The sequence below is a fragment of the Symphalangus syndactylus genome, chromosome 18 (genome assembly GCF_028878055.3).
Source record: "Symphalangus syndactylus isolate Jambi chromosome 18, NHGRI_mSymSyn1-v2.1_pri, whole genome shotgun sequence".
NCBI classification, from domain to species: domain Eukaryota; kingdom Metazoa; phylum Chordata; class Mammalia; order Primates; family Hylobatidae; genus Symphalangus; species Symphalangus syndactylus.
In genome coordinates this window covers 14,439,798-14,459,854 of record NC_072440.2, presented here as the reverse complement: position 1 = coordinate 14,459,854, position 20,057 = coordinate 14,439,798, and the positions used below count along the sequence as shown (strand labels likewise).

At 52.6% G+C, this 20,057-nt stretch overlaps 1 protein-coding gene across 2 annotated transcripts; it reads left to right on the top strand.

The window, feature by feature from the left end:
• Positions 1-4,367: 4,367 nt before the first annotated feature.
• Positions 4,368-16,909, top strand: UPK3A (uroplakin 3A). 2 transcript variants are annotated; one of them, XM_055254137.2, is made up of 6 exons: positions 4,368-4,521; positions 5,416-5,571; positions 6,709-6,988; positions 9,337-9,419; positions 14,202-14,334; positions 16,595-16,909. In XM_055254137.2, the coding sequence occupies exons 1-6, from the start codon at positions 4,470-4,472 to the stop codon at positions 16,752-16,754; spliced, it is 864 nt and encodes a 287-aa protein (XP_055110112.2). In that variant the 5' UTR covers positions 4,368-4,469; the 3' UTR covers positions 16,755-16,909. The 2 variants fall into 2 exon arrangements, with proteins under 2 accessions (XP_055110112.2, XP_055110113.2); XM_055254138.2 differs by lacking the exons at positions 6,709-6,988; positions 9,337-9,419 and having other exon boundaries at positions 4,405-4,521.
• Positions 16,910-20,057: the final 3,148 nt, after the last annotated feature.

Below are 20,057 nucleotides of genomic sequence, written 5' to 3'. Positions count from 1 at the left end.
GTGTGGTGGTGCACACCTATAGTCCCAGCTACTTGGGAGGCTGAGGCAGGAGAATGGCTTGAACCGGGGAGGCGAAGGGTGCAGTAAGCCGAGATCACCCCACTGGACTCCAGCCTGGGTGAAAGAGCAAGACTCTGTCTCAAAAAAAAAAAAAAAAAAAATCAACCCTGCTGGCCTCTGATAAACTGCAGGTTCACAACCAGGTTCACGAACAATTGTTGAACAAGAAATGTCAGTCTATAAAAATTCCTGGAAGAAAACCGCAGCCCTGTTCAAGAGTTCCTTACCTCTGGGACATTTTCTGTGTGCTGAAGATAAGGATCTGATCATCAGCTCTCTGCATGTCAGGGCTGAGAGGTGATCAAACTCCCTCCCCATTTTCTAGAAGGTAAACCGACACCCAAAGAAGGGAACAGTGCATTTTTGTGGCAGAGAACAGACTCTGTCCCCCAACATTTTCACTTTGAAAAATGTCAAACTTACAGAAACATTTCAAAAACACTACAGTAAATACTCATACTTATTTACCAATTGCTAACATTACACTAAATTTACTTTCTCTTTTTCTCTTGAATCGCATATACGTGTTAGTTTCAGGTATCATGACACTGTCCACATGCAAGCTGGGAGGATCCCTTGAGGCCAGGAGCTAGAGACCATCCTGGGCAACATAGCGAGACCCCATCTCTTAAAAAAAAAAAAAAAAAAAAAAAAAAAAAAAAAAACTAGCTCAGCCTCGTGGGGCATGCCTGTAGTCCCAGGATTGCTTGAGTCCAGGAGGTTGAGGCTACAGTGAACTATGATCATGACACTTTGAGCTATGATTAAAGCTGCAATAACAGAGCCAGACCCTATCTCTTAGAAAAAGGATAAAGAAAGTCAACAGAAACTGATTAATCTCTGTATGACGTTGATGACATAACCTCACTTGCAGAAAAAGAATAAAACGATCTGAGTAACTATGGAGCTGGGTTGTCCAGGGGTACCTCCTTAGTGGAGTACGTTCTAAGAACTGGGAGGCCTGTGACAGAACTCCAAACCTCACTAGTGAATTTGTTATTGGCAGTGGGGAGGGCGGAGCCATTCTGAAGCAACTTTGGGTTATCCTAGGATTGGTGGTACCAGAACCCAGATTCTCACTGTAGATGAGGGAGATTTGGAATAGAGGAAGGAAAACGCTGGTGTTCTGCTATTTGTAATTAGTTATGGGAAAAAATTACTAAAACAAGATTTTTAAGTGAAAAGAAAAGAAAAAGGCTGGCCAGGCACAGTAGCTCACGCCTGTAATCCCAGCACTTTGGGAGGCTGAGGCGGGTGGATCACTTGAGGTCAGGAGTTCGAGACCTGCCTGGCCACATGGCGAAATCCCGTCTCTACTAAAAACACAAAAAAATTAGCCGGGCATGGTGGCGTGCGCCTGTAGTTCCAGCTACTCAGGTGGGTGGCTGAGGCAGGAGAAGCTCTTGAACCCAGGAGGTGGAAGTTGCAGTGAGCAAAGATCACCCCATTGCACTCAAGCCGGGGCAATAGGGTAAAACTGTCTCAAAGAAAAAAAGAAAGAAAGAAGGGAGGAAGGAGAAAGAAAGAAAGAGAGAGAGAGAGAGAGAGAAAGAAAGAAAGAAAGAAAGAAAGAAAGAAAGAAAGAAAGAAAGAAAGAAAGAAAGAAAAAGAAAAAACTGGGTTCACTGAGACAGACCTAGAAGCAGTAATACCCAGTTGCAAGAAGCACCTTGCCACTGTTAGATTTTAAACTCCAGTCCCCAGTGAAAGGCACCAGTGCCCCTTGGAGAGATGGCTGACTCCAGAGCTGGGACAGGGAACGTCAAGAGGAGCCCGGGACATTTTATTATGCCAGAAAGTAAAGAGATGCTCAAAGAATGGTGGAAGCGTGAAAGCAGCTAGCACAGAGCTGCTGGAAGGAGCTGCCAACAGCCAGGCCTGGGAACATTTGAGCACAAAATAAATAATGGAAGTCATACATTCAGCTTGTTTTTTTTTCTGAGACGGAGTCTCACTCTGTCACCCAGGCTGGAGTACAGTGGCACGGCGCGATCTCAGCTCACTGAAACCTCCACCTCCTGGGTTCAAGCGATTCTCCTGCCTCAGCCTCCCAAGTAGCACTGATTAGAACTCACCATCATGACCATGTCCTGCCCAAAAGGTTTAACTTGAATCTCATCAATAGGAAACCATCAGACAGATCCACATGCAGGGACTTTCTGCAGACCAGCTGGCCTGGATGCTTTGCAAATGTTCACATCATGAAAGACAGAAGCAAAACAAAACAAAACAAAAGGCTGAGAACTGTCTGATGGTTTCCTATTGATGAGATTCAAGTTAAACCTTTTGGGCAGGACATGGATGTCCAAGTAGCCGGGACCACAGGCGCCCGCCACCACGCCCGGCTAGTTTTGTGTGTGTGTGTGTGTGTGTGTGTGTGTGTGTGTGTGTGTGTGTATATTTAGTAGAGAAGGGGTTTCACTATGTTGGCCAGGCTGGTCTCAAACTCCTGACCTCGTGATCCGCCCACCTCGGCCTCTCAAAGTGCTGGGATTACAAGAGTGAGCCACCGTGTCCAGTTGGGGAACGATTTTTAGGGATCAAGGGCCAGGTGCGGTGGCTCACGCCTGTAATCCCAGCACTTTGGGAGGCCGAGGTGGGCGGATCACGAGGTCAGGAGATCGAGACCATCCTGGCTAACACAGCGAAACCCCTTCTGTACTAAAAAAATACAAAATATCAGCCAGGCATGGTGGCGGGTGCCTGTAGTCCCAGCTACTTGGGAGGCTGAGGCAGGAGAATGGCGTGAATGCGGGAAGTGGAGCTTGCAGTGAGCTGAGATCGCGCCACTGCACTCCAGCCTGGAGACAGAGTGTGACTCCGTCTCAAAAAAAAAAAAAAAGATTTTTAGGGAACAAGGCATACATTAATCCAGAGATACCAACTTTACCAAATGATGAAATGGAACATCCCCAATAATGGGACACACTTACCTCATGTGCTTCCTTCCTCTATTCCAAATCTCCCTCATCCTGCAGTGACAATCTGGGTTCTGGTACCGCCAATCCTAGGATAACCCAAAGTTGCTTCAGAATGGTTCTGCCCTCCCCACTGCCAATAACAAATTCACTAGTGAGGTTTGGAGTTCTGTCACAGAACTCCCAGTTCTTAGAGTGTACTCCACTAAGGAGGTACCCCTGGACAACCCAGCTCCATAGTTACTCAGATCGTTTTATTCTTTTTCTGCAAGTGGGGTTATGTCATCAACGTCATACAGAGATTAATTAGTTTCTGTTGATTTTCTTTATCCTTTTTCTAAGAGATAGGGTCTGGCTCTGTTATTGCAGCTTTAATCATAGCTCAAAGTGTCATGATCACAGTTCACTGTAGCCTCGACCTCCTGGACTCAAGCAATCCTGGGACTACAGGCATGCCCCACGAGGCTGAGCTAGTTTTTTTTTTTTTTTTTTTTTTTTTTAGTAGAGATGGGGTCTTGCTATGTTGTCCAGGGTGGTCTCTAGCTCCTGGCCTCAAGGGATCCTCCCACCTTGACCTCCCAAAGTGTTGGGATTACAGGCATAAGCCTCCTTGCCCCTCTTCTGTTGTTTTTTTCCTATCCTTGTTGACTTACTTTTATTTCTTAAAGGTAAAATTGATTTAAGGTGCATCCAGAGATGTGCACAGATTCTTGTGATGGAAGGAACCACGCAGTCCAGGTGAGGAGTCACCATCACAATTTTCAAACACCCCTTTAAGAGGTAGGCATTAACACTCTGCTCCATCCCTTCGGAGGCAGCCCTGGGCTGAGCACAGGACTCCTGGGTTCCACCAGCCTCAGTGTTTCCAGGAGTCCAAGCGTGGCCGAGGAGTGAGTCCCTGTCCCCGCGCCCCCCACCACGCTCCAATACTTACCCCCTCCCCCACCCCCAGCCTCCTGGGCCTTGGCTTGTACCTGTAAACCAAAGGGGTCATACTATGGTCTCTGGATAGCTCCCAGGCCTGGACTTCGTTTTCCAGGATATCACCTTTACTGGTCAACCCATTTTGTTTCACAAGAGCCCAGTGAGTGTTTGGCACGTAATAGAGCCTCCATAAATAGTTGTAGAAATTAGCGTCATTTTACAGTATGGAAACTGAGGCTCCAAGTGGGAGTGGCTTGCCCTCAAGGTCTCATTGGTGAGAGACGCTGTGGAAGGGCTGCCCTGGCCTGGGCACACAGTAGGCGCCTTGATGCGGGCTCGGGAAGGTCCTGCCCGGTGGGATTGCGCCCTGGGGCACCGCGCACGGGTCGGGGAAGCCCGGGCAGGGTATGCAAATAGCGCGCGAGGAGGCCGCGGATTGGCCGGCCCGGGCGGGGGCGGGGCGCGCAGTGGGCCCAGGGCTGGCAGGTGCGCTGGCGGGGAGAGGTCAGATGCCCGCGCCCGCCCGCTGGACCGCCCGCCCCGCGCTCTGGCGGCTCCTCCCGGGCGATGCCTCCGCTCTGGGCCCTGCTGGCCCTCGGCTGCCTGCGGTTCAGCTCCGGTAGGCGGGGAAGGGCAGGAGGGGGCTAAGCCCAGAGAGAGCCGGCAGCTGTGTCCTGGGGCTCCCGCCGCCTGGACCCTGATTCCTGGCGCTGGGGACCCAGATATTACCATTATGAATAATAGTGATAGCCAACGTTTACGTGCATCTTCTGGTAGGAATCCGAGGGCTCATGGATGGCTGCAACCCTGCGATGTGTGTTGCAAGAGACCAACATGCAGGGGGGCTGCGGGAGGGCAGAGAAGGGACTAACCCCAGCCCCACGGTGACGCCTGGACGGGGGCAGATAGAGAGATATTTCGGCCGAGGAAGCAGCGTGGGCAAGTTCATGGAGGTGGGAGGCAGCACTGGACTGTCTGGGAATTGCCAGTCCATGGGACCAGCTGGAGCGTGGGGTGAGGGGAGCCTGTGGGGGAAGGGGTGAGGCTGGAGACCCAACAAAGCAAAGCACAGAATTTCAGGGCCTCACTGCCTTTCCAGAGAGGCTGGACTTCGTCAGGGGGCGCTGGGGGACCATGGAACGGCATAGCAGGAGAATGAGGCAGTCAGATTTGCATGTGGGGGGAGGGTGTTGTTACTAGGGCCCAGGTGAGGAAGGTGGGATGGAGGAGGGCTGGGCCCTGGGCCGACGGCATGGAGAGATGCTTACGAGGGGCAATGGAATTCTTGGCAACTGAGTGTCTGCAGCAGGGAGAGAAGGCAGCAGTTTGGCTGACTGCTCCATTTCTGAGCAGGATGACTGGGCATGGGGCAGTGTCTGAGACAGCTTATGCGGTGGCCCCAGGGAGGGTGAAGCCCAGAGCCTGGCACACAGAAGGTGCTCAGTAACTGCTAGCAGAGTTGGTGTGGACAGTTCTGCCAGGGGTCAGTTCCCATCCTCACTGCCTCCTCCAGCTGTGAAACTGCAGCCCCAACTGGCCAGTGTGACCTTCGCCACCAACAACCCCACACTTACCACTGTGGCCTTGGAAAAGCCTCTCTGCATGTTTGACAGCTCAGAGGCCCTCACTGGCACCCACGAGGTCTACCTGTACGTCCTGGTCGACTCAGGTAAGGGTCCTGCTTCCCTCTGGCTACTCCAAAAAGAGCTCTGACCTGTCTGCAGGGAGGAGGGAAGGAGGCAGATAGAGGAACCCTCCATGCCTGTAGTCATCTCATTAAACTACCCATGCTCTTTATCAGCATGCCCTGGCCTCCACTCCGGGCCAGCCTTTGGCTGGGTGCTGCAGCCACAGACCTGTCCTTGCCCTGCAGGGACATCTAGTTAGTGAGGGAAGTAATAACACCACCAGTCACTGAGCACCTACACCATACCAGGCACTTTGCACACCACAGAGCTAATATCTACAAGCAGCTTGTAAGGTAGCTATTACCAATCCCCATTACGGAGCAGGGAAGCGAGGCTCAGAGAGGTGGAATAACCTCCCTGGAGCTCCCAGAGCGGGAGAGTGAATCCTGATCTCTCTAGTCCCCAAGCGCAAGGTCCTTCCTGAGGCTCCGAAAGGTGGCTCAAGATTGGTGGTTTTGAGGCAAAACCACGCATTCGGACCTGCTGCTCTGGCCCAGCCCCGACCCCTTCCCTGGAGGGGATCCTGAGCTTCTGAGACAAGCCAACATCAACTCTTACATTTCTAGCAGCCAGTCATTTACAACAGCTCATTCAGGGCCATCATTTTCTTCTTTCAGCACATGTTTATTGACTATAAACTAAAGTGCCTGATCTCCGGGCACTGTAGGGAATTTCTCTCCCATTTCATAGAAGAATAGGGTCTGGAGAGGTAGAGTGAGTTGTCCAAGGCGACCCATCTAGTAAGGAGGAGAGCTGGGTCCTGCCTCCACGTTATTCCCCTTGGACAGATGACCTTCCTTTCCCATTTTACACAAGAGAGAATCCAGGGCTTTCAGCAATGAAGTGACAAAGGTCTGTTGGGATCGGGGTGGGGGGGGTTGCAGGAATGTCACAAGAGAAGGCGAGAGTCAGACACAGCGCCCAAAGCAGGGAGGTGATCCTTATCCATCTCCCACATTGCACTGAGAGGGCAGAGACTAAGTTTGCCCAATGCCTGTGACCCCAGTGCCCAGCACAGGGCGGGGGCAGAAAGGGTGATCGAGCATTTGATGAATAACTGAGTGAGTGCCGCTGAGCCGGAGTGCCCGGAAGCCTCACTCCCTGCACTGCCTCTGCAGCCGTTTCCAGGAATGCCTCAGTGCAAGACAGCACCAAGATCCCACTGGGCTCAACGTTCCTACAAACAGAGGGTGGGAGGACAGGTCCCTACAAGGCCGTGGCCTTTGACCTGATACCCTGCAGTGACCTGCCCAGCCTGGATGCCATTGGGGATGTGTCCCAGGCCTCACAGATCCTGAATGCATACCTGGTCAGGGTGGGTGCCAACAGGACCTGCCTGTGGGATCCCAACTTCCAGGGCCTCTGTAACCCACCCCTGTCGGCAGCCACGGAGTACAGGTGGGTGTAAACAAACCACTACAGGAGAGCCGCGGCAGTTCCCCAGTCCTGACGAGGGAGAGCAGGGGCAAAGTGGGAGCAGCCACATTTCTTGAGACCTTATATGCTGAGAACATCCCAGGTTCCAGGCAGGCCACGCTGAGCCTCAAGTTCAGAAGGGGCCCCTCTTGGATTGATGCTCTGCAACTACCGTCTTGAAATTCTTCATTTTATTTATTTATTTATTTTTTGAGACGGAGTCTCGCCACTTCCCAGGCTGGAGTACAGTGACACCATCTCAGCTCACTGCAACCTCCACCTCCCAGGTTCAAGCGATTCTCCTGCCTCAGCCTCCTGAGTAGCCGAGATTATAGGTGCACACCACCACGCCTGGCTAATTTTTAGTACAGATGGGTTTTCACCATGTTGGTCAAGTTGGTCTCGAACTCCTGACCTCAAATGATCTGCCTGCCTTGGCCTCCTCCATAGTGTTGTGTTATGGGCGTGAGCCGCCACGCCCGGCCCATCTTGAAACTCTTAATTGTAGAACAAGAGCCTACATTTTCATTTTGCTCTGGGCCCCACAAATTATGCAGCTGGTCCTGGCCCATCAACATGTGTGGAAGTCACCCACCCAAACCCCTTCGTCTTACAGGAAAGGACACTGCACCAGAGAGGGAAGGTCACGCAGTGGAAAGCTGGGGCCCAGCACGAACAGAAACCCTACCAAAGCCTTGCCATCCGCAGCCTCAACTTCTGCTTTTTTTTTTGAGACGGAGTTTCGCTCTTGTTGCCCAGGCTGGAGTGCAGTGGTGCAATCTCAGCTCACCACAACCTCTGCCTCCCGGGTTCAAGCGATTCTCCTGCCTCAGCCTCCTGAGTAGCTGGAACTACAGGCACGCATCACCACGCCTGGCTAATTTTGTATTTTTGGTAGAGACAGGGTTTCTCCATGTTGGTCAGGATGGTCTCGAACTCCCAACCTCAGGTCATCTGCCCCCCTCAGCCTCCCAAAGTGCTGGGCTTACAGGCATGAGCCACCGTGCCTGGCCTGGATGAGATTTTAAGGATCTTAATTTTTATTTGCGTGTTAAGGTACAGGCCGTAGATGTCTTTGTCATCAGAACGTCCATCATTTTAAACTGACTGTGTATGAGACCTTAAGTAGGCTGTGGCTATTTTGTACTGCATTGCCCAGTCTTCTTTTGTGATTAGTAACACTTGTTGCAGGGATTCTGCACTTAAAATATACCTCCTGTAGAAGGGCAGCAGGGTTTGTGACGGATATTATTCCAGTTTTTTTCTTTCTTTCCTTCTTTTTCTTTTCTTTTTTTTTTTTTTTTAGAGACAGGGTCTTGTTCTGTGTCCAGGCTAGAGGGTAGTGATGCAATCTCAGCTCACCGCACCCTCTGTCTCCAAGGGATCCTCCGGCCTCGGCCCCTCAAAGTGTTGGGATTACAGGCATGAGCCACCGCACCCACCCTCAGTTTTTTTCTTTTTTCTTTGTTTATTTTTTTTTTTTTTTGAGACGGAGTCTCGCTCTGTAGCCCAGGCTGGAGTGCAGTGGCGCCATCTCGGCTCACTGCAAGCTCCACCTCCTGGGTTCACGCCATTCTCCTGCCTCAGCCTCCTGAGTAGCTGGGACTACAGGCGCCCCCACCATGCCTAGCTACTTTTGTTTTTGTATTTTTAGTGGAGACGGGGATTCACCGTGTCAGCCAGGGTGGTCTCGATCTCCTGACCTCGTGATCCGCCTGCCTCAGCCTCCCAAAGTGCTGGGATTACAGGCGTCAGCCACCGCACCTGGCCAATTTTTGTATTTTTAGTAGAGATGGGGTTTTGCCATGTTGGCCAGGCTGGTCTCGAACTCCTGACCTCAGGTGATCTGCCCGCCTCAGCTTCCCAAACTGTTGGGATTACAGGCGTGAGCCACCATGCCCAGCCTCAGCCTTTTTCTTTTGAAGTTTTCTTTGTGATGCCCAGGAGCAGGCTTGGAGTAACGGAAGGCAGAAGTGCAGGGAAGACAGATGCATTAGTGCTCAGCAACTATACCACGTGTGTTACATGGAGGAAAGAAATGGAGGGGAGCTCTAAGAGGGAGTGCCTAGAAGAGCGGCTTCTAATTCTGAAGGCTTCATGGATGCAGGAGGCGGCAGCTAATCCGGGGAAGGGTCCAGGGGGTCCTATTGGCCAAGCTCAGCACTGTCCTGTTGCCCAGAGCCCACTCAGTAGCCATCTACATTTCCATCTCCTGGAAGGACCCCCGCTACCGTCTCCCACCCCTAGGCCATCCTACGTCCCCCCACCACCTCCCTGTGGCTGGGGCTCACAGGAAGCATAAAAGTCACCCTGGCTCCGTCTCCTTCCAGGTTCAAGTATGTCCTGGTCAATATGTCCACGGGCTTGGTAGAGGACCAGACCCTGTGGTCGGACCCCATCCGCACCAACCAGCGTAAGTGGTGGGCAGTGGTGGGGGTGATGCTCAAGGGGACCCGAGAAGGCAGAGCCAGGCATGGTGGTGAGAACCAAGGCTCATCTGTCCCTGTGAAAGCCTCCCAGCCCAGGCAGTGATGAGTAAAATGCTCCTTAAAGCCGTTGAGCCAGGCCAGTCGTGGTGGCTCACATCTGTAATCCCAGCCTTTGGGAGGCTGAGGCAGGTGGATCACGAGGTCAGGAGATCGAGACCATCCTGGCTGACACAGTGAAACCCTGTCTCTACTAAAAATACAAAAACAAAAGTAGCCAGGCGTGGTGGGGGTGCTTGTAGTCCCAGCTACTCGGGAGGCTAAGGCGGGAGAATAGTGTGAACCCGGGAGGTGGAGCTTGCAGTGAGCCAAGATCGCGGCACTGCGCTCCAGCCTGGGCGACAGAGTGAGACTCCGTCTCAAAAAAAAAAAAAAAAAAAAATTAGCTGGGCGTGGTGGCACGTGCCTGTAATCCCAGCTACTCGGGTGGCTGAGGCAAGAGAATCGCTTGAACCAGGGAGTCAGAGGTTGCAGTGAGCCGAGATCACGCCACAGCACTCCAGCCTGGTGACAGAGTGAGACTCCGTCTCAAAAAAAAAAAAGAAGTCGTTGAACCTGGAACTTCCTCCTTCCTCCTTTCCATCCTTGAGGGCCAGGTGTGGGAACAGATCAAGGTGGAAGCCTTGGTGGCATTTGGGCTGGGGATGGGTGTAAGTGGATCAAAGCCGGCCCGTTCCTCCGTCTCTCCAGTCCTTACAGTGGGTTGGCCTCAAAGGCACGTGGAGCTGACCCGGCATTTAGGTCCTAACTAGCCCCTTTGCTAAATCCTCATAGCAACAAGCACCCTATGGCCAGGTAAGATGTCTCCAAGGCCTAAAACTAAGATGGCAAAGGCAGCAAGGAACTGCTCTCCCTCCCTGCACGCCTACTCCTTAGCACCTGGACGGCTTTCCTGAGGGTGGAACGCCAGGATCCTGCCCTGTTCCTTGCTCAGCAGAGACCCAAAGTTCATATACAGAGTCGAGTCTGCTGAATGGCAGGGGCCACGCCAGGGTCTTTGATGGTAATTTTGGGCAAGTGACACCCTAACTTAAGACCCCCTCCCGCCACATCTTGGCCCCCAAGACGAGGCTGTCTAGCAGGATGAGTGTCAGGGGGCTGTGCATTTCACCTGCAGAGCCTCCTGTTGTGCCTGTGTGCACCCCCAGGGGTGTGGGGGGCTCCGAAAGGTTGCCTGAGGTCACACACGAGTGGGTGGTAGAAAGCCTTGTGTGTATGTGAGTGCCTGTGCCTGTTGTGGTACGTCTATGTGTGTTTGTGTTGTGTGTGGTGTGTGGTATCTGTATAATGTGTATGTAGTTTATGGTGTTGCGTATGTGTGTGAGTGGTGTGTGAGTGTGAGAATGTGTGTGGTATGTGGTTTGTGGAAAGTATGTGAGGAGTGTGGTGTGGATGAGTGTGACAGTGTGTGGTGTATATCGGGGTCCCCAACCCCCGGGCCATGGACCAGTACCAGTCCATGGCCTGTTAGGAATGGGACCGCACAGCAGGAGGTGAGCAGTGGGCGAGTGAAACTTCGTCTGCATTTGCAGCCGCTCACTGCCTGAGCTCCGCCTCCTGTCAGATCAGCAGTGGCATTCGAGTATCACAGGAGCGTGAACCCTGTTGTGAACTGCGCATGCCAGGGATTAGGTTGCATGCTCCTCACGAGAATCTCATGTGTGATGATGTGTCACTCTCTCCCATCACCCCAGATGGGACCGTCTAGTTGCAGGAAAACAAGCTCAGGGCTCCCACTGATTCTACATGATGATGAGTTGTACAATCATTTTATTATATATGGCAACGTAATAATAATAGAAATCAGGTGCACAGTAACTGTAATGTGCTTGAATCATCCCGAAACCACCCCCAGCCCACTCCCGTCTGCAGAAAACCTGTCTTCCACAAAACCGATCCCTGGTGCCAAAAAGGTTGGGGACTGCTGGTGTATGTGGTGTGTGGTGGGGGTGTGTGTGTGAATATGAGGGGGTGTGTGGTTAGTGTGAGAGTATTGTGGTGTGTGTGAGAGTTTGTGGTGTGGGTGGTGTATGTGGTGTGTGGTGGGGGTGTGTGTGTGAATATGAGGGTGTGTGTGGTGTGTGTGGTTAGTGTGAGAGTACGTGTGGTGTGTGTGAGAATGTTTGGTGTGGGTGGTGTACGTGTGTGTGGTGTGTGTGTGGGGTGTGGCATGTGTGGGAGAGTGTGTGGTGTGTGAGTTTGAGAATGTGTGTGGTGTGTGATATGTGTGGTATATGTGTGGGTGGTGTGTGTGTGTGTGGTGTGCGGTATTTATGTATGAGCATATGTGTGGTGTCTGTAGCGTGTGTGTCAGTGTGAAAGTGTGGGAGTGTGATGGTCTATGATGTGTGTGGTGTATGTGAGTGTATGGTGTGTGTGGTGTGTATGTGGTATGTGTGTGGTGTGTGGAATGTGTGTGGTACGTGGTACATGGTGTGTGTGGTATGTGGTACGTGATGTGTGTGGTATGTGGTGTGTGAGTGTGAGTTGGTGTGTGGTGCAAGTTGGTGTGTGGTGTGTGGTGCGTGTGGTATGTAGTATGTGGTGTGTGTGTGGTATGTGGTGTGTGTGGTGTGTGTGAGTTGGTGTGTGGTGTGAGTTGGTGTGTGTGGTGTGTGTGAGTTGGTGTGTGGTGTGAGTTGGTGTGTGTGGTGTGTGTGAGTTGGTGTGTGGTGTGAGTTGGTGTGTGTGGTATGTAGTATGTGGTGTGTGTGTGGTATGTGGTATGTGTCTGGTGTGTGGTATGTGTGTGGTGTGTGGTGTGTGTGTGAGACCATGTGTGGTGCATGGTGTGTGTGGTACATAGTATGTGTGTGAGTGTGCGTGTGATTTGGTGTGTGTCATGTGTGGTACATGGTGTGTGTGTGTGAGTTGTGTGTGGTGTGTGGCGTGTGTGGTATGTGGTGTGTGTGTGTGAGTTGGTGTGTGTGATATGTGTGGTGTGTGGTGAGTGTGTGAGTTGGTGTGTGTGGCGTGTGGTATGTGTGTGAGTGTGTGAGTTGGTGTGTGTGGTGTGTGGTGTGTGATATATGTGTAGTATGTGGTGTGTGAGAGTGTATGTGGTGTGTGTGTGGTGTATGTGAGAGTGTGTATTGTATGTGTGGGGCGTGTGTGGTGTGTGGTGTGAGAGTGTGGCAGGTGTGTGTGTGTGTGTTTGAGTTGTGTGATGTGTGTGGTGTGTGAGTGTGAGAGTGTGTGTGTGAGCTGGTATGTGTGGTGTGTGGTGTGTTAGAGTGTGGCAGTGTGTGTGTGTAAGAGTTTGAGTTGGTGTGTGGTGTCTGAGTGTGACTCTGTGTGTGAGTTGGTATGTGTGGTGTGTGAGAGTGTGGCAGTGTATGTGAGTTGGTATGTGTGGTGTGTGAGAGTGTGGCAGTGTGTGTCAGTTGGTATGTGTGGTGTCTGGTGTGTGAGAGTGTGGCAGTGTGTGTCAGTTGGTATGTGTGGTGTCTGGTGTGTGAGAGTGTGGCAGTGTGTGTCAGTTGGTATGTGTGGTGTGTGGTGTGTGAGAGTGGCAGTGTGTGTGGCTGGGGTGGCTCCTCCCATCCTCACTCCCTGCCACCCGTCCTGTGGCATTCCCATGCAGTGTGGTTTCCCTGAAACAGCCTTGGAACCCTTGGGACTAAGAGTCCTGAGCCCAAGCCCAGCCTCTGCCCCTCACTGCCGTGTGAGCCATTATGGACCTCGGTTTCCTCATCTGAGAAGAGGGAAGAAGAATTTTTGATGGGCCTCCGCAGCAGGGTTCCTTTGGGGAACCCAGGCAGAAGCACAAGGCCCAGTTATCTTGCGGGAGGAACACGGGGCCCATCTGGGGGACAGCATGCACCTCAGGACAAGTCCGGCCCAGCTTGAGCCTGGATTCTGCATGTCCTTGGCTGGGGACTCAGGCTCCCTGAGGGCAGTGAGTGATCTGCAGGATGGGGGTCTCCAGGGGACCTACCTGGAACAGTAGCTGCAAGTGGCTGGCTGCAGTAGGACCTATAAATCATCTGTTCACATCGTTCTAAAGGGTGAGGCCAGCCCCAGAAGAGTGACAGCCACTGTCCACCTGGCCCTGTCAGACCAGGGCCCTTTGCCTCATCTTTGTTTATAATCCGTATCTCATCAGAAGATTTGAGTCAGTTTATTATTTAAAATTATGCAAAGGCTGGGTGCCCTGGTGGCTCACACCTGTAATCTCAACATGTTGAGAGGCTGAGGTGGGAGGATTGCTTGAGCCCAAGAGTTCAAAACCAGACTGGGCAACATGGTGAAACCCCATCTCTACAAAAAAAAAGTACAACAAATTAGCTGGGCGTGGTGGTGTGCACCTGTAGTCCCGGCTGCTTGGGAGGCTGGGGTGGGAGGATTGCTTGAGCCTGGGAGTTTGAGGCTGCAGTGAGCCAGGATGGCGCCACTGCACTCATGCCTGGGTGACAGAGCGAGACTCTGTCTCAAAAACAATAACATAAAATAATGCAAAAAAAAAAAAAAAAGAGAGAAGAAAGAGTTAAAAGAGGAAGTAGCCAGAAACACACAAAAGAAAGTTGGGAAGTGGAATGTGGGGAAAACAAGGTAATTGTGCCTAAAACCTGAGAGAAGTCGCCGCACTGGGTCCCAGGGTCATCCCTGGATCCCCGGCAGCCAGGGCGGGGGAGACACCTGCCGCCTCCTGGGAGAAGGCTGAGGGTGGCGTGGTGTCTGGGGAGTAACTAGGCTGCATCCCACCACAGTCACCCCATACTCGACGATTGACACGTGGCCAGGCCGGCGGAGCGGAGGCATGATCGTCATCACTTCCATCCTGGGCTCCCTGCCCTTCTTTCTACTTGTGGGTTTTGCTGGCGCCATTGTCCTCAGCCTCGTGTAAGTACCTGCCAGCCGGGAGGCGTGGACCCCAGGGACATGCCAGACACATTTGGCTCACAGGGACTCAGCAGCGGGGTCCTCCGAGGCAGGGAACGGCCCGGAAGGCAAGGAAGCTACCCTGTGCCCCGTGGGTGGGGTCTGGTGAAGAGGGAGCAGAGTCCTGGGATTTCAAAGCGGGAGGACCATCAAAGTCAAGTTGCTCAGCTGGGAAGGGTGGGACTCAGCACCTGGGCTTGTGGGCGGACGGCCGATTCCGATCTTAGCTCTGACACTTAAGAGTTATGCAACCTTAGGTATGGCTTGCTATCCTTATGTTCTCAGTCTCCCCATCTGGAAAATGGAAATAATAAATATTAGTCATCTCATGGAGTTGTGAAGATTAAGTGGAATAATCTCTATAGAGTCTCTAGAGCAATGCCTGGGAACTCAAAAAGTATTTGCTTTCGTTGTCATTATAATACACCTACTTGCAGTACAGAGGGGGAAACTGAGGCCCAGAGGAGGTCAGAGTGGCCCAAGGCAACACAGCCTGGGACCAGAACCCAGAGTTGGGGGCCTAGAACCTGGGACTCGGGACTCCACTGACACCTCTGATTTGTGTCACCTTTGGATGAGGACTTGAGGTCTCCTGAGGGGTGTACCGGGTTTAGCAGGGCTGTGGGTGGGAAGACAGGTGAGCCCACAGCCCACTAGCCCCTGGGAAGACCAGGCAGGGGACAAACCAAGGTGCCGTGGGAATCCAGAGGAGGGCGGAGGGGTGCTGCCTGGAGCATCAGGGTGGCCTTCCTGGAGGAAGGGTCAGCGTGAGCAAACTCTCATCAGCAGAGTGCTCCTCAGTGAGAGGCAGGGAGGCACGGAGGCCCAGGGGACTTTGAAGACTGAGAGAGGTCCCAGTGTGGGTAGGGGTGGAGCAGATAGGAAAGTTTCTTGGAGTAGGTATAATTAAGTGGATCCATGGAAACTAGCCAGGCAGGAAAATATAGGTGGGGTGGGTGGAGATCGAGTGAGGAAGGAGGCTGAGAACTTGCGAATCAGGTTGGTGGACCGTGGGCTCACCTGTCTTCCACACCCCCAGCCCTGCTAACCCTGGTACACCCCCCGGGAGACCTCGAGTCCTCATCCAATGCTGACACAAATCAGAGGTGTCCGTGGAGTCCCGAGTCCCAGGTTGTAGGCCCCCAACTCTGGGTTCTGGTCCCAGGCTGTGTTACCTTTACCATTTAATGACAAATGACTCTGACATTTAAGTGAACAAAAACAAAATAGATGATATCAGCCTCCCAGAAACTCTGCCTGGCTGCACCCGGGAGCAGTCAGAACATGGCAATGTTCCTCCTTCCTTTTGGACAGTGCCCTGATCTGGCATGGAAGACCCCGTTATCTGAATTCAGCCCCAGCTTTTCCATGTATTCCCCCTGCTATCCCCATTCTGTTCCGGCTCCAGCTTCACCAAACTGCGATCTGTACTATCACTCCAGATACTCCTCAGCCCTTCCTGCCTCACACCCACCATGTGCTGACTGACCCCACACTTGAATGCCTTTCTCTTCCCCCACACTCTTTTTTTTTTTTTTTTTTTTGAGACGGAGTTTCGCCCTTGTTGCCCAGGCTGGAGTGCAATGGTGCGATCTCGGCTCACGGCAACCTCCGCCTCCCAGGTTCAAGCAATTCTCCTGCCTCAGCCTCCTGAGTAGTTGGGATTACAGATGACCATCACCACGTCCAGCTAATTTTTTTGTATTTTTAGTAGAGACAAGACTTCACCATGTTGGCCAGGCTGGTCTCGAACTCCTGACCTCAGGTGATCCACCTGCCTTGGCCTCCCAAAGTGCTGGGGTAACAGATGTGAGCCACTGCGCCCAGCCCACACACCTTCTTTAGGGCCACATGAGCTGTTGCCTCCTCCAGAAAGCCTTCCTGCAGCTCCCACCTGTGCTTGTCCATGCTGCGTGGTCACTGTTGCAGTCAGTCTCCCCCTGCAACCTTAGCTCTTTGGGAACATGGGACCATGGCCTCAAATTGTCCAGCTCCCAATAAGACCCGTAAGTTGTTCACATTGTTCCAAAAGGTGGACCTCTTCCTTATTCCCAGGGCCTGGCGCAGGGTCAGCACTCCAGAAAGATGGGTTGATTGAATTCATGTCTACGAAGACGGTATCTGTGAAAGCTATGTCTGAGTATGAAGGTCCCCAAGCAGCTAAAGGCATTTGGGTTTCCTCTGTTCCCCTAATCCTGGGTCTTTCTATCCCCTTGGACAGGGACATGGGGAGTTCTGATGGGGAAATGACTCACGACTCTCAAATCACTCAGGAGGCTGTTCCCAAGTCACTGGGGGCCTCGGAGTCTTCCTACACGTCCGTGAACCGGGGGCCGCCACTGGACAGGGCTGAGGTGTATTCCAGCAAGCTCCAGGACTGAGCCCAGCACCACCCCTGGGCAGCAGCATTCTCCTCTCTGGCCTTGCCCCGGGCCCTGCAGCGGTGGTTGTCACATCCTGACTTCAGGGATGGTGAAACAGGGCTTGTCCTTCCAACTGCAGGAAAACCCTTAATAAAATCTTCTGATGAGTTCTAGTTCAGTAACCACTTACAGAATGAATGAGTGAGAAGGTGAATGAATGAATCAATGTCAAACTGAGCACTTGAATTGTTTCTCTACAGGGTGGGTGGGAGCAGGGGACTAATTTTCAGTCAAGGCTACGGCATGTGAGTTGCCAGGCAGTGGCACATGCCTGTAGTCCCAGGGACTCAGGAGGCTGAAGTGGGAGAATCGCTTGAGGCCAGGAAGGCAGGGCTGCAGTGAGCTATGATCGTGCCATTGCACTCCAGCCTGGGCAACACAGCGAGATACTGTCTCAAAAAACAAACAGGCTGGGCGCGGTGGCTCATGCCTGCAATCCCAGCACTTTGGGAGCCCGAGGTGGGCAGATCACCTGAGGTAAGCAGTATAAGACCAGCCTGACCAACATGGTGACACCCTGTCTCTACTAAAAATACAAAATTAGCCGGGCATGGTGGCGCATGCCTGTAATCCTAGCTACTCGGGAAGCTGAGGCAGGAGAATATCTTGAACCCGGGAGGCAGATTTTGCAGTGAGCCGAGATCATGCCATTGCACTCCAGCCTGGGCGACAAGAACAAAACTCTGCCTCAAAAAACAAACAAACAAACAAAAAACAAGTTGGTTGACCCTCCCTTACCCTCTAAGCCCCTAGTCCCAGTCTTCTCATCTGTAACATGGGCTGGTGGAAATGGTGAATTTCCGAGGCCACGCACACCTGGCTAGCAAAAGAGAAGAGCTGCCCAGCCCCCCTGCCCCAGGGTTCAGTGCACTCCCACTCCAGCAGGAAGACCAGAGGAAGGTGAATGAGGCACAGCGAAAGAAGCTGTCCCTTCTGGGCTGAGGCTGCCGGTCGCCCGGGAGGGGGCACCAGATCAGCCTGGGGGATGAAGGGGCTGTCCCAGTCTAGGATCTCCATTCAAAAGCTTCAACTCTCTCTTCTGAGCCAGGCAGAAAGACTGCTTCCCCATTGGGTGTGCAAGACAAAATCACAGTCCGTCTTCCTGTTGCTGAAGGAAGATGTGGTTTGTCAGAGCAGGGTTCGTTACAGAGTGGATGCTACCCAAGCGCTACAAATACAACAGCCCAGGCAGGCTGGCGGGTGCCCCAGGTGGACCAGACACTTACCCCAGGGCCACCGTTAAGCAATGAATGTTTGTGTCCCTCGACACTCATGGGTTGAAACCCTAACACTCGCTGTGATGGGATCTGAGGTGGGGCCTTTGGAAGGAGATGAGGCGTGAGGGTGGAGCCCTCTTTCCACATGTGAGGATACAGTGAGAAAGCTGCAGCGTGTGACACAGAAGGTGGTCCTCGTCAGAGCCCCACCATGCAGGCACCCCGATCTCAGATGTCCAGCTTCCAGACCTGTGAGAGAGAAATTTCTGTTGTTTCCAAACCACCCAGTCTGCAGTTTTTTTTTGTTGTTGTTTTTTTTTTTTGAGAAGGAGTCTCGCTCTGTCGACAAGGCTGGAGTGCAGTGGCACAATCTTGGCTCACAGCAACCTCCGCCTCCCGGGTTCAAGTGATTCTCCTGCCTCAGCCTCCCAAGTAGCTGGGACTACAGGCGCGTGCCACCATGCCTGGCTAATTTTTTGTATTTTTAGTAGAGGTGGGGTTTCACTGCGTTAGCCAGGATGGTCTCGATCTCCTGACCTTGTGATCCGCCCGCCTCACCCTCCCAAAGTGCTGGGATTAGAGGCGTGAGCCACCACACCCGGCCTCCCCAGAGAGTATTAATTCCTCCCCCTTCTGTCCCCAAAGAGACTGTTGGGAGAGGCTGCCGAGGCAGTAAAGTGCAGTCACTCTGAAGTCAGAGGGGTCTGACTTAACCTTTCAGCCAGGTGACCTTTCAGCAAGTGCTTCTGGAGGAGCTACGCCACCTCCTGCAGCCTCCATTTCCTCATTTGTAAATGGGGACCACACATGGTGGGGGTGAGGGTGAAGTGGAAAAGTGCGTGTCGACTGGTATCCTTGCTCCCCGCTACATTACAGCCCCCATGTTCTGGCTGGTGAGTGTCTCTGCAGCGTCTAGACTGAGCTACTGGAGGGCTGGTAAAGGTTGGATCCATTTTTGTGAACCCCACCCCACCCAGCACACAGCAAGGAGGGGAAAGAGTTTGGTCATCCTAATAGTCACTCACGTCGTTATTTATTGGACACGTGTTTTGTGCTCCATGTTCACGGAAGGAATGAGGTATCCACTTTAAGGAGCAATATACATATATATATATTTATTTATTTATATATTTTTTTGAGACAGTGTCTCGCTCTTGTCACCCAGGCTGGAGTGCAGTGGTGCCATCTCAGCTCACTGCAACCTCCGCCTCCCGGGTTCAAGTGATTCTCCTGCCTCAGCCTTTCGAGTAGCTGGGACTACAGGCACCCACCACCACGCCCAGGCTAATTTTTGTATTTTTAGTAGAGACAGGGTTTCACCATGTTGGCCAGGCTGGCCTTGAACTGCTGACCTTGGGTAATCCGCCTGCCTCGGCCTCCCAAAGTGCTGGGATTACAGGTGTGAGCCACCACACCCGGCCCTCCACCCACACTTCTGCAGACAAAACAGCTCCTGCTCTTTGGATGGGTCCTTGCAGAATGTGGATCCCAGGCCCCTCCTAGGCAGCACCAGGGGAGAGGCAGTAAGTTTGGATTCCGAGGGGGTAGGACAAGCCCTTGCCAGCTTCCAATCAGCTCTCCAAGTCTGTAGGACTCATCTGCCATGGCCGGGATGGCAGGGACTTAACAGCTGAGCTTCCTACTTCTACACAGAGGCGGCTTCACCTTCCTCCCACTCCAGCCATGGCTCATGGGTTAGCTACTCACCCTAGGTGTGCTGTGTGATCTGGGGCAAGGAGGTAACCTTTCTGGGCTCCCCCGATCTCATCTGTGCAAAAAGGGTCAGATGCTTGGGAAGGCTGCTCCCAAATGGGTAATTTCTTCTGAGTTCAGGCCAATCACAAGGGATGCCATTCAGTTTGATCCAACGGAGCCTGGAGCCCCAGGCTTAGGAAACCTGGGAGCCGTCCATGCGGTCAGAAGAACGGAAATCCCCGAGGAATTGTCAGAGCAGAATCTTGGACAGAATTGGCACCCTAAATAAAAGGGCACCTGTTCCTCATCACCCTCTGTCAACTCACCCAGCTTGATTTTCCCACTTTAT